Source organism: Culex quinquefasciatus, chromosome 3 (assembly GCF_015732765.1).
Source record: "Culex quinquefasciatus strain JHB chromosome 3, VPISU_Cqui_1.0_pri_paternal, whole genome shotgun sequence".
In the NCBI taxonomy this organism is placed as follows: domain Eukaryota; kingdom Metazoa; phylum Arthropoda; class Insecta; order Diptera; family Culicidae; genus Culex; species Culex quinquefasciatus.
This window is the reverse complement of record NC_051863.1, coordinates 82,678,554-82,690,701: the sequence shown is the minus strand read 5'-3', so window position 1 is coordinate 82,690,701 and position 12,148 is coordinate 82,678,554. Positions and strand designations below refer to the sequence as shown.

Genomic DNA, 12,148 nt, shown 5'->3' with positions numbered 1-12,148 from the left:
AAAGAGCAAAAGTTTGTTTTTCAATTTGTGGAAACGTGTTGAAATGAAAAAGTGCGAAAAAATCAAATAGGCTAAACTGCGGCCATTTTTTTGTTTGCTTTATAAATTCAGTTCTACGATGTTGTTCGGTCACGCCACATTTTAATTTCACGGGAAGCACGGGTTTAATATTGTTCAATCTAGATGACATTTTTATGTAACGCGCAAAAAAATAACAATAAAATGGGCAAAAGAATCGTCAGTTCATGAAATGTATAATAATTGTTTTTTTTTTTAAATAAAAGGCTGATAAGTCAACATTCGGTGTACGATACAAATAAATGCCTTTCAATTGAAAATATTTTAATCAGTCTATTAATGCAATCTACAATTATTATCCGCGCACCACCAAACCGAAGTGCGCATCTCTTCTGTTGCGCAAAATCTGTTGCGCCTTACAACAATTGAGTGGTTTGCCGTAAGCGTGTACATCAGCCCGTGGCGCAACAGGCTTTGACAGGTTGCGCTCGTATTTTGATTTTTGTCTGCCTTCACAATATTTGTGAAATTGATTTGAAATTGTTTTATTTTTTTCAACTCAAATTACAATACTTCTCATTTTCTCCTCATAAGAAAGGGCTGGTTTAGGTTGACAGAAGCGGCCATGTTGAAAGTGGTTTAGTTTGACAATAGGTTTTTTTCTCTTTGTTTATCCCATCCCAGATTCGAATGGTTGATTTTTTTTCCTACAATTTAATGAACGGTATCTATTCGTCATACGATTAGGATGGTTCAAAACAGCTATTGTTAGAACATAAAAGTCTTGTAGCCGGTATGATAAAAGTAATGATACTCGGTATGATTTAGTCAAAGAAGGTTTCTGAAAATTTCCTAAATTTCCTAAGTCCTAATGATTGAAATAATTGCACAACAATTCATGGAGGAATATAACTTTTCGCCATATGGTAAGGATTTTTCGGAACAGCTATTGTTAAAACATAAGGGTACCATAGCCGACGTAGTATTTCCAACTTGAACTTCAGCGAAAAACTCTTAAGTCCCAATAATCCAAACAATTGTACAACAATTCATGGAACGATATAACTGTTCGCCAAACGCTTAGGATTATTTGAAACAGGTATTGGATGATTGAACCAAATGAAATACAGCAAAAAAAAAATCTTAAGTCCGAATAATTCAAATAATACTTTAACAATTCATGGAACGATATACCTGAATTATGGCAAAAATTTTCCTAAGTCCGAACAATTCAATCCATTGTTCAACATTTCATGGAATGATATACCTGAATTATGGCGAAAATTTTCCTAAATCCCAACAATTCAAACCATTGTTCAACTAAGTCCCAACAATTCAAACCATTGTTCAACAATTCATGGAACGATATACCTGAATTATGGCGAAAATTTTCCTAAGTCCGAACAATTCAAACCATTGTTCAACATTTCATGGAATGATATACCTGAATTATGGCGAAAATTTTCCTAAATCCCAACAATTCAAACCATTGTTCAACTAAGTCCCAACAATTCAAACCATTGTTCAACAATTCATGGAACGATATACCTGAATTATGGCGAAAATTTTCCTAAGTCCGAACAATTCAAACCATTGTTCAACATTTCATGGAATGATATACCTGAATTATGGCGAAAATTTTCCTAAGACCCAACAATTCAAACCATTCTTCAACTAAGTCCCAACAATTCAAACCATTGTTCAACAATTCATGGAATGATATACCTGAATTATGGCGAAAATTTTCCTAAGTCCGAACAATTCAAACCATTGTTCAACATTTCATGGAATGACATACCTGAACTTCAGCGGAAATTTTCCTAAGTCCCAACAATTCAAACCATTGTTCAACAATTCATGGAACGATATACCTGAATTATGGCGAAAATTTTCCTAAGTCCGAACAATTCAAACCATTGTTCAACATTTCATGGAATGACATACCTGAACTTCAGCGGAAATTTTCCTAAGTCCCAACAATTCAAACCATTGTTCAACAATTCATGGAATGATATACCTGAATTATGGCGAAAATTTTCCTAAGTCCCAACAATTCAAACCATTGTTCAACAATTCATGGAACGATATACCTGAACTTCAGCGGAAATTTTCCTAAGTCCCAACAATTCAAACCATTGTTCAACAATTCATGGAACGATATACCTGTTTGCCATTTAGTTTGTATGTAAAGCTAATTTATTTTCGTGATAATTTTTATAAGTCCAAATAATTTAAACAATTCATTGACCATTATCAGAACGATAACTGTTCGCCATGTGATTGGTCTATAATTTATTTGTATGGTTTTACCATACAAGTTACGATATATTTACGATAAATTTTGAGGCCACATTTCATAATAAAATGCATTTTAAACCGCCAAACGTTATGTAACTGAGATAGCTCAATTAGATAAGGCGGCAGCACCACGGAAGAATCAACAGGAGACATCATCATCAAGCGGTAACAAATCCCGGACATTACAAAAAAAACGCTAACCATTAATAATCATATACTTACCATTCCCGTTAAATCCATAGTTCCCAGAACATTTGTAAAGTTTATTTTTTGGCTCCTCCCTTTTCAAATGGTGTCGGTAAGTGTCGGTAAAGCAGTTTACCATTTAAAATCATATCTTATTAATTTGTGGTACGGTTCACATGAAATAAGAATTGAACAGTTTGGGGTAGTGTATGACTATGATCCACGAAAAAAATCCCTTGTAAAAATGTATTGTAACATAACCTAACGACCTATTTAATAAATTGTAGGATTGTTTGGGGAATGGAAAATGTACGGTTGCACCCTATTTGGTGTATTATCAAGATCATTTAGGAAAAATCATTCGACAAATGGTGACTGTATGGTTGTTGACTATGCGGGTACACGTTAATTTTTCGCGAAAAAACTGGATTTCCTCCTGATTTCTAGAACAAAGTACTGGATGTTATAGGCTCTTTTGAAAGAGCACACAATTTTGAACCAAAGTGCATCAAAAACTCGAAATCGATGAAAATACATATGGGACATTTATGCGATCAGGGCCAGTGCAGCTATTACCCAGTCAAATCAGTCCGAATTCTGAAACGGAAACTAATTAGAATCAAATCTGGAGTTTTGCCTTCCTCACGTTACTGAGGAAAGGCTATAAAATCACTCGAAAAATGAACTTCTCAATTAGACCTCCTAGACCCACCTTCATGTATACCTATCGACTCAGAATCAAATTCTGAGCAAATGTCTGTGTGTGTGGTGGGATGTTGATCAAAGAATTGTCACCCGATTATCTCGACATTGGCTGAACCGATTTTGTCCGTTTTGGCGTCATTCGATCCATCTTGATGTCCCATAAGTCGTTATTAAAAATTAGGCAGTTTAGTAAAGTACTTCAAAAGTTATGATAAAAAAACGATTTTAACAAAAGTCCGGAAGATTGTAAAAAGGGTGGTTTTTGTAAGAAAACCCGTCATGCTATACATTTTCAGAAAGTATTTAAAATACCGTTCAAACGCGTCTAAGACATTGAAGATCTGACAAATCTATCAAAAGTTAGAAGCACTTAAGTGTTATTTATACGCTTTTTGGAGGCCGGATCTCAGATATATTGATGAAAACGTTGTCCGGATCTCTCATGCGACCTATCGTAGGATGGGTATTCAGAAGACCTTTCTAACGCGTCCAAAATATTGACGATCAACCCTATCAGAAGTTATAAGCACTTAAGTGTTATTTACGCACTTTTTGCATTTTGGATAGCACCATTTAAATGTGAGGAAGGCGCCAACCACCTAAGGGCGGATTAAGTATCGTTTTTTTTGAAAAGGTACAATAAACCAAATTTTTTTTATTTTTTTTATTTATTACGTTACTGGCCTATGTTGCTATAGTCCGGCCAAGTTTTTGTTTTACAATTTCAAAAATTTGATGATATTTTTTTTATAATTTTAAACGTAATCCTACGTCAAAATAGGCTTCCGCAATCTTCTCTTCAGCATTTGAGGTTTTGTTTTTTTTCTTTCTTCATCGCGTTGTTCGTCTCCAGAATCGGTTGCTTTGTCGTCGTCATCGAGGCACGTTCTTTTTTCGTCGGATTCCTTTTTTTCTTCTTCCTGTAGCTGCCTCTTGGTTTTACCCTTTCGCTACACAGTAGTGAATCCCTCTTCATCACTCTCATCAATGTTTGGAGTAATGATTTGGGACTCAGCTACTATTGGATCGGTTAGAGTTGAAACAAAAGGAATTGGCTGGATGATTGTTGGCTTGGTCTGCTGTTGTTTTTTGGCTTTCTGAGCAGCTTTTTCCCACGTGGCGTTTCAGTCCACAGCGTCGACACGTGGCAATTTGTTCCGGGTGAGTTGCTAGGGAACAGTATTTGGAGATCGTGACGTAGGAAGGGACGGGTTTGGACAGCTTCATCTTCAGCACCCGCACACCGTTTGGCACACCGGTGAAGAAGTTCTTCCAAACCTCGTCCCTGACTGTCAGCACCTCTCCGTATTCACGCATGGCTTCGGCGATTAGGTTGTTCGGCATATCGGGCGGCAGGTCGTGAACCCGGACGTCGACGGTATTGTCGTCCACGTAGACCGGGATCGCGATTTTGGTGACCAGGTTAACCCTGAAGACGTGCTTGAGGTGATGATCGTTTGCTGTCTTGAATGCGGCTGCGGGGTCCGCCATCTCGATCAGCACGCAGTGGCGGATGTTGTGCAGCTGGATGCTCCGAAAGTCTCTGAAATCTAATCCCAACACATTCTTCACAAACCGCTGGACATGGTCCAATTTGGGGCGTTCCGGGAGGACGCTGAAGTCTACGACGAGTGTGTTTTTGCGGACAGCACTCATTTTAAAGAGGCTGACGCAACGCGTCGATTGTTTGGCGAACAATAGAGAAGCAAAGCACTGAAATACGTCTTGTACGCCCGAGAAGTAATTGCCAACTGTGAAAAAACCAAAATTTTCATTTTTTGCTTTTTGGGTGTTTTTTAATACCCCTGACTCAAGGCGGTTTCTGGTATGCCTGATTCAGATTGTAAAAATGCGATATCCATTTTTATCATTAATAAATATGCATCGAGATATTAAAAGTGCAACATGGAGTTAAACCTCGAGTTAAACTTTCTGTCAAACTTCTATGCAGTTTTCCATGACATCTGCGAAAGTTTAACTCCATGTTTCCGGCTCACATCTCTCTTTTAAATTTCTCGATAGTAAAAATAATTAAATTCAAACTCAAATGTCTGTGAAATATAGGTGACCAGGTGATAAACTGGCATCTCTGAAAGTTTGACAGTTGTTTCAAAATGCTTTTTTTGTCGAGGGTTGCACCCTTATATAGAGCTATCTACGTGCGCATGTATTGCGTGTACGTACACGATGGATTTTTAGGTTAAAATTTGTGGTCGCCAGCAAAAACAAATGGTAAGCTAGTGTGCGTGAGATCGGGCTTAGATAACTCTATACCAAAAATCATGATACGATTTTTTGAGTTCAGGTACTATTTACAACCATTAAAATGGTTATATGGGTTGAACTGAAAAATTCGTATGAAAAGTGCGATATTGAACTCAGAAAATCATGATTTTTGATAAAGGTGTGATCCTTCCCAGTCAAATCAATCCGAATTCTGAAACGGAATCTAATTAGAATCATACACAAATTCCGTTTCAAACGCAACAACCGGTTCGAACACGGAACCGGTTGTTGCGTTTGAAACGAAATTTGTATACGATTCTAATTAGATTCTGTTTCAGAATTCAGATTGAGTTAACTGGGTTGTGGCTCAGTCAGTACCTAATTTTGGGTAGAAATTTATCAGAACACTTTGGTATTACTCTGGTAACACTGGTTTTCCAGCAGCCGCTGTCAATCACTGTTGGTAAACAATCGTTGATGCTGCTAGATTGCTCGTGGATTTCTAAATTTTCGGCAAAAATCCGAATAACTTCTGTTAATTTCAATTTCAACTAAATTAAACTCTCTTCGCAACAATGTCGGATGGTAAGTTTATTAGTCACACTGGAAAAACTTCAATGAAACGTCATTGGCTTCCCCGCAGAGGAAGTGATTCGACGCCGGCTGCAAATCGACGGAGATGGCACCGGCGACGATCGGCGGCTCAACGACCTGCTAAAGACGTTCGTAAAGTGGTGCAACTCGACGGACAGCACTGAAAATAGGTAAGGTGAACCAAAAACCTATTCTTAAGCAAAGATCTTAATTCCCAAAGCAACTTTTAGCCAAACCATCCACGACCGTCTGCTCGCTCAACTGGCTCAGTGCGAGTTTGCGATGAAAAAGTCCGACTTTTCCGCCAAAATGATGGAGCAAGAGCTGAAGAACTACGCCACCATTTCGGACACGATCGAAACCGGCATCGAAACGGCCAAAACGCAAATTGTGCAAAGCAAGCAAAACCTGGTTCTGGCGAAGAAGATTCGCAAAAATCGAATGGAGTACGACGTGCTGGCGAGAATTATCAACCAGCAGCCTGATCGCAAGAATACGGTCAAAGAGCTGGACACGCTGAAGAAGGAACTGGACGAGTTGCAGGAGAAGAAGGCCTCGCTGGAGCGAAAGCTGAACACGAAAAAGAAGGACTTTACCGTGCTGATGCGGTCGATCATTGAGCTGCAAAACAAGCTGGAACATGGGATGGGAGACGATTCGCAGGACGCGGCCGACGAGAAGATGGTCTGCGACGACGATGCCGTCATACTGACCGTTGATGAAGCCATGAGCCCGGTTCACGACCAAGTGAAAGTTGCCTCGCCGGAAAAAGCCAGCTAGGTGTTAAGGAAGTAGTAAAAGTGACAATTTGTATTAAATACAACTCAAAGTTTTATTGAAGTATCACAGCATAAGCTAGAACAGTTTAATTTTCATTTTAGAGGTTTTAGGGACGTGTCTGATGGTCAGTGAAATACGTTTTGCCCGGGCGAGGACGTCTCCTTTTTTGATCGAGCTCGATAAGTTTGCAATTTCATCATCAATCGTATCCTCGTTGATTTCGTCAATCGAGTGCAAGTATTTTTCGTACATTGAATCCTTCAAAATCAGCAAACTTCTTGGTTGAACAAGTATTTTCGTAACCAGACGGCGTTCCAACTTCCCCTCAACATCGTCGCTTTCGCGTGGTTCCTGGAACTCCAACACGGTGTGCGATCCGCACGAAAGCGTCGTAATCGTAGGATAGAACAGCGGGCCATCCAAATGGGGCATGATTCCTTCGCCGGGAAGGTACTCGTTAACAAGAACGTGATTTGCCTTCCGATTTTCCTCAAAGACCCCGTTAAGCTGGTTCACTCTTTCGACGTAGGTAAGCAGCCACGAGGGTATTTCTTCGGCTATCATTCCTTTCGGATGTGGCAAGCCACCAAAGTTGATAAGGCGCCTGTGGGCCAGTTGAGTCCAACGTGGCTTGGGAGTCTTTTCAACCGTTGAAAGAATCAAAGATTCTTCCTGTGGTGTTATAAAGTTGGGGATGTAGTAGACGCTTGGTGGACACTGTAAAAAATAAGTTATGAATGTTACGAACAATATGTGTGGTAATGTTTCGTTACCCCGCCACATAAAAAGGATTGCCAATCCATTTTCGTTTCTCAACTCTCAAACTGGTTGTGGGATCAGCGGCATATTTTATTTACAGAGCAACATATAAAAAGGGCGTCAACTTATTTGAAATGATAATCTTGTGCCCGATTTTACGCCAACTTTAGTAAAAGAGAAAACTTTTATTGATAGCCCACACCCTTACCAAAAATCATGATTTTTTGAGTTCCAAATCCCACTTTTCATACGAATTTTTCAGTTCAGGTACTACAACCATTAAAATGGTTATAGTACCTGAACTCAAAAAATCGTATGAAAAGTGGGATTTGGAACTCAAAAAATCATGATTTTTGGTAAGGGTGCAGTTCTATTTGTTATTCGAGTCAGTGTTCCCACGAGCCTAAGCCATCGGCTAGGCTAGGTTCATTTTTTTGGTTCAGGTTCACACCACACGTCGGCAAGCACCGTCGGCTCAGGCTCACTGAGTGCCGTGAGCCATGGTTCATTTGGTTCAAACCAGGCGAGGCTAGCCAAAATGAACCATTGGCTTGAACCTGGCTTGAACCTGATCAAAGAATGTTAGGCTAAACGGCAAGCTTTGTTACACCGTAGTATGCTCAAACCGTAACATTCGCTACACCGTAGTATGATTACACCGTAACATTATTACACCACAACATTCGTTACACCGTAACATTGTTACACCGCAACATTCATTAACCCGTAACATTGTTACACCGTAACATTGTTACACCGTAACATTGTTACACCGTAACATTGTTACACCGTAACATTGTTACACCGTAACATTTTACACCGTAATATGATTACACCGTAACATTGTTATACCGTAACTACGATGCAACGAATGTTGCGGTGTAACCATGTTGCGGTGTAACCAAACTACGGTGTAACGAATGGTACGGTGTAACGAATGGTGCGGTGTAACAATGTTACGTAGTAACACTGCTATGGCATAACAATGTTACGGTGTAACCAAACTACGGTGTAACGAATGTTACGGTGTAACAACGTTACGGTGTAACAATGTTACGGTGTAACAATGTTACGGTGTAACAATGTTACGGTGTAGCAATGTTACGGTGTAACAATGTTACAGTGTAACAATGTTATGGTGTAACAATGTTATGGTGTAACAATGTTACGGTGTAATAATGTTACTGTGTAAAAATGTTACGGTGTAACAATGTTACGGTGTAACGAATGTTGTGGTGTAACAATGTTACGGTGTAATCATATTACGGTGTAACGGATGTTACGGTATAATGAATGTTACATTGTAACATTGCTACACTCTAATATTTGTTACACAGTGCATTATTCCTATGGTTCTCATTAGCCTGGTTAGCCTGGCTTAAGCCATGGTTCATGGTTCACTGAACCAGGATTGAACCACAAATTGAGGCTTAAGCCGAACCATGTTTATAGGTGAACCTAGCCTAACCGGTTCATTTGGGAACTCTGATTCGAGTGGCAGGCGAATACACGGTCAGTTGGAATATTCAAAACTTGAGTAAGTCGGTCAAAGAAATCTGTACACTCCAAGCTCGAGATACAGACTATCTGTAGTTCTGTGCATCCCAGTCAAATCAATCCGAATTCTGAAACGGAATCTAATTAGAATCGCACACAAATTCCGTTTCAAACGCAACAACCGGTTCGAACACGGTTTGAAACGGAATTTGTATACGATTCTAATTAGATTCCGTCTCAGAATTCGGATTGAGTTAACTGGGTTCTGCCAGCATCCTACTGGAACGGTGGAACATTTCTGCTAGAATGCTGACACTTTTTTAGTTTGTACCCCGTTGGTTGGTCAAAGTAAAAGCTAAAAAGTGACGAACTGTCTCTTTTTAAGCTGTATATGCACTTCGGAAGGAACCGGTCTAATCTAATCTAATCTAATCTGTGGCACCCTGGTTGGGCCTGGCCACATCGGATTCCCCGGCCTATCCTTTCCGGTTCCTCCACTCTGCTGCTCTCGCACACGCTTACTTCCACAGATGACAGTTCTCCACTCTCCCGTCAACCGAACTACCCGTCACTGACCACACGGGTGACTACCCGACCAGAATGCTACGGAGATTACCCGATCAGAATACTGTGTGTCTGTTAGAGCACCACATCTCGTTTTTTCTACAGAGAGATAATTTCTCCATTACGTGATATCGAAGTGAGCATCTTTGCATTTAAAACATAAAGACTCATGTACAATCTAATTTACGCAAGATCATCAGAAACAATCACCATCTTTAGATTGCCAATCGAATATCTATCATGGTTGTGTCGCTCCTAGATGACATCGTATCGAAAAGAGCATTCTGAGCTTGTAGGTGAGACGTAACGTTGATGGCCCAGAACTTAAACCTAGGGGTATGACAATCGTTTAACGTCAACCGTTATGTATCCCCTAGATCAAACGGTGTTACCAGATACTTCGAAAGGTCGCACTGGTATTTCGGTTTATGACGGCATTTTCTTTGGATCAAACCCACAATTCATCGTTATGGGAGTGGGTCTACCTGTACTTAACTTGTATTGTGATTACTTGCGAATTATATCTTTTATCTAACTTAACATGATTTAATACTTTTCCGGCATTTACTTTATTTAAGAATGCCACATAGCCTACATGTTTCTTTATTATTTTTTATGTTTTTTTTTCATGATAATCGAAAATAAATGTAGCTCTAAGCTTTTCTACTTCGATTGTTTTTTAGGGTTAAATGTTCACTTTTATAAGCTTCTTTATTTTGATTTTGTTTTGAATACCGGATCGCACATCTTTCTTTTAACAACTTTAGGCTGATTTCCGAGCTAGTAGCTCAATTATTTATTGTACTTGCCTGTAACTAGACTTGTTCTTTTATTTATTTATTTTTTAGATCTCGCGACATTTTTTTTGTTAATCAGAAAATTGACGTGCTTGTAACTCAGAGCTCCTTTTCTTCTCTCGATGCTCAGATCTTGTCCTTTTTTTAATTACTCGTAGCGCAGATTTCTGAAGAGCTCGAAGCTCGGAGTGTCATTGTTTTTGCAAGGAGCTTGTAGCTCACACTCCTTTTTTTAACGCACTTCGAGTGCACACTACTGAAGAGTTCGAAGTTTCATTTTTTTACGAGTTTGAAGCTTCTTAAGAGCTCGAATCTCAACGTTTTTTTTAACGAGCTCAAGGCTCACAGTTCTCAAGAGCTTGTTGCTCGGAGTTTTATTTTTTTTAAAGAGCTCGAAGTTCACTTCCCTTAAGAGCTCGAAGCTCGAGGTTTGGTTTTTTTCAACTAGCTCAAGGCTCTCAATCCTGAAGAGCTCGAAGCTCTGAGTTTGGTTTTTTTTACGATCTCGAAGCTCACATTCCTTAAGAGCTCGAAGCTCGGAGTTTTGTTTTTTTTTTCAACGAGCTCGAAACTCAGTTTTTTTGTTTAACGAGCTCGAAGCTCAATATCCCGAGCTCGAAGCTCAATCCCGAGCTCGAAGCTCAATCTCCCGAGCTCGAAGCTCAATCTCCCGAGCTCGAAGCTCAATCTCCCGAGCTCGAAGCTCAATTCCGGGCTCGAAGCCCAATCCCGAGCTTGAAGCTCAATCCCGGGCTCGAAGCCCAATCCCGAGCTTGAAGCTCAATCCCGGGCTCGAAGCCCAATCCCGAGCTCGAAGCTCAATCCCGGGCTCGAAGCCCAATCCCGAGCTCGAAGCTCAATCCCGGGCTCGAAGCCCAATCCCGAGCTCGAAGCTCAATCCCGAGCTCGAAACTCAATCCCGGGCTCGAAGCCCAATCCCGAGCTCGAAGCTCATTCCCGGGCTCGAAGCCCAATCCCGAGCTCGCAGCTCATTCCCGGGCTCGAAGCCCAATACCGAGCTCGAAGCTCACCCCGGGCTCGTAGCACAATATAGAGCTCGAAGCTCACCAAGCTCTAGGCTCATTATTTGCTCTGAGGCTGTTTCACAATCAAGGTAAAATATTTTGGAGTAGAGTCACAGCAGGGCGTTTTTTTATGGGGTTTCTTTTTGCGATCACATAACTTGTGGTTTTTCTTCACCATTTCCTGCTGCTGCTTCTGCCAAAACTTTTCCTTTGAGGTCCACTCGCGTTTTTGTTTTTGCGCCTTTCCAAACACTTTCTGCCAAACGCAAACAAGCACTGAAATCAGAATACTGTGTGTCTGTTAGAGCACCACATAATCTAATCTAACCCTAGCGCAGCCAGTCTTTCGAGGGCATCCTGGAGAATGCCTTAGGTTGGTTGACGCCTAGCATCTTCTTGTCATTATCAACGTTTGCAGTGCGCCATTGCATTAGAATGCATTGAAACATCACAAACGTCGAAGCAGCCAGGCCAACTGCGTAAAGTTTACCGCAAAGATGATTCGTTGAATTGGATTGAGTATGAACACGAATGTTCAAACAACAATACAGTTCTGAATCTACAGGGGAGGAAGAAACGTGGGGATCCCCCGCTCACGTTTCTGTTTGTTTAGGTAGTTAAACGTTGGGAGCCACCATACTAAGAAGTTTTGGGGCTCCGGGACCCTCTGGGATGGGACATTGTATTTCCACAAATGCC

The 12,148-nt window shown here is 40.5% G+C and overlaps 2 protein-coding genes across 2 annotated transcripts; one reads left to right on the top strand and one right to left on the bottom strand.

Annotated features, from left to right (window-relative positions):
* The first annotated feature begins 5,867 nt into the window (after window positions 1–5,867).
* On the top strand, window positions 5,868–6,850 carry LOC6033986 (THO complex subunit 7 homolog). Its single transcript, XM_001844317.2, has 3 exons — window positions 5,868–6,018; window positions 6,077–6,197; window positions 6,258–6,850. Exons 1-3 carry the CDS (start codon window positions 6,009–6,011, stop codon window positions 6,805–6,807), a joined length of 681 nt encoding a protein of 226 aa, XP_001844369.2. The 5' UTR covers window positions 5,868–6,008; the 3' UTR covers window positions 6,808–6,850.
* Window positions 6,841–7,760, bottom strand: LOC6034056 (alpha-ketoglutarate-dependent dioxygenase alkB homolog 6). The gene is made up of 2 exons (XM_038265002.1): window positions 7,581–7,760; window positions 6,841–7,524 (listed from the first exon to the last, which is right to left on the bottom strand). The coding sequence occupies exons 1-2, from the start codon at window positions 7,608–7,610 to the stop codon at window positions 6,883–6,885; spliced, it is 672 nt and encodes a 223-aa protein (XP_038120930.1). The 5' UTR covers window positions 7,611–7,760; the 3' UTR covers window positions 6,841–6,882.
* Between the last annotated feature and the right edge of the window lie 4,388 nt (window positions 7,761–12,148).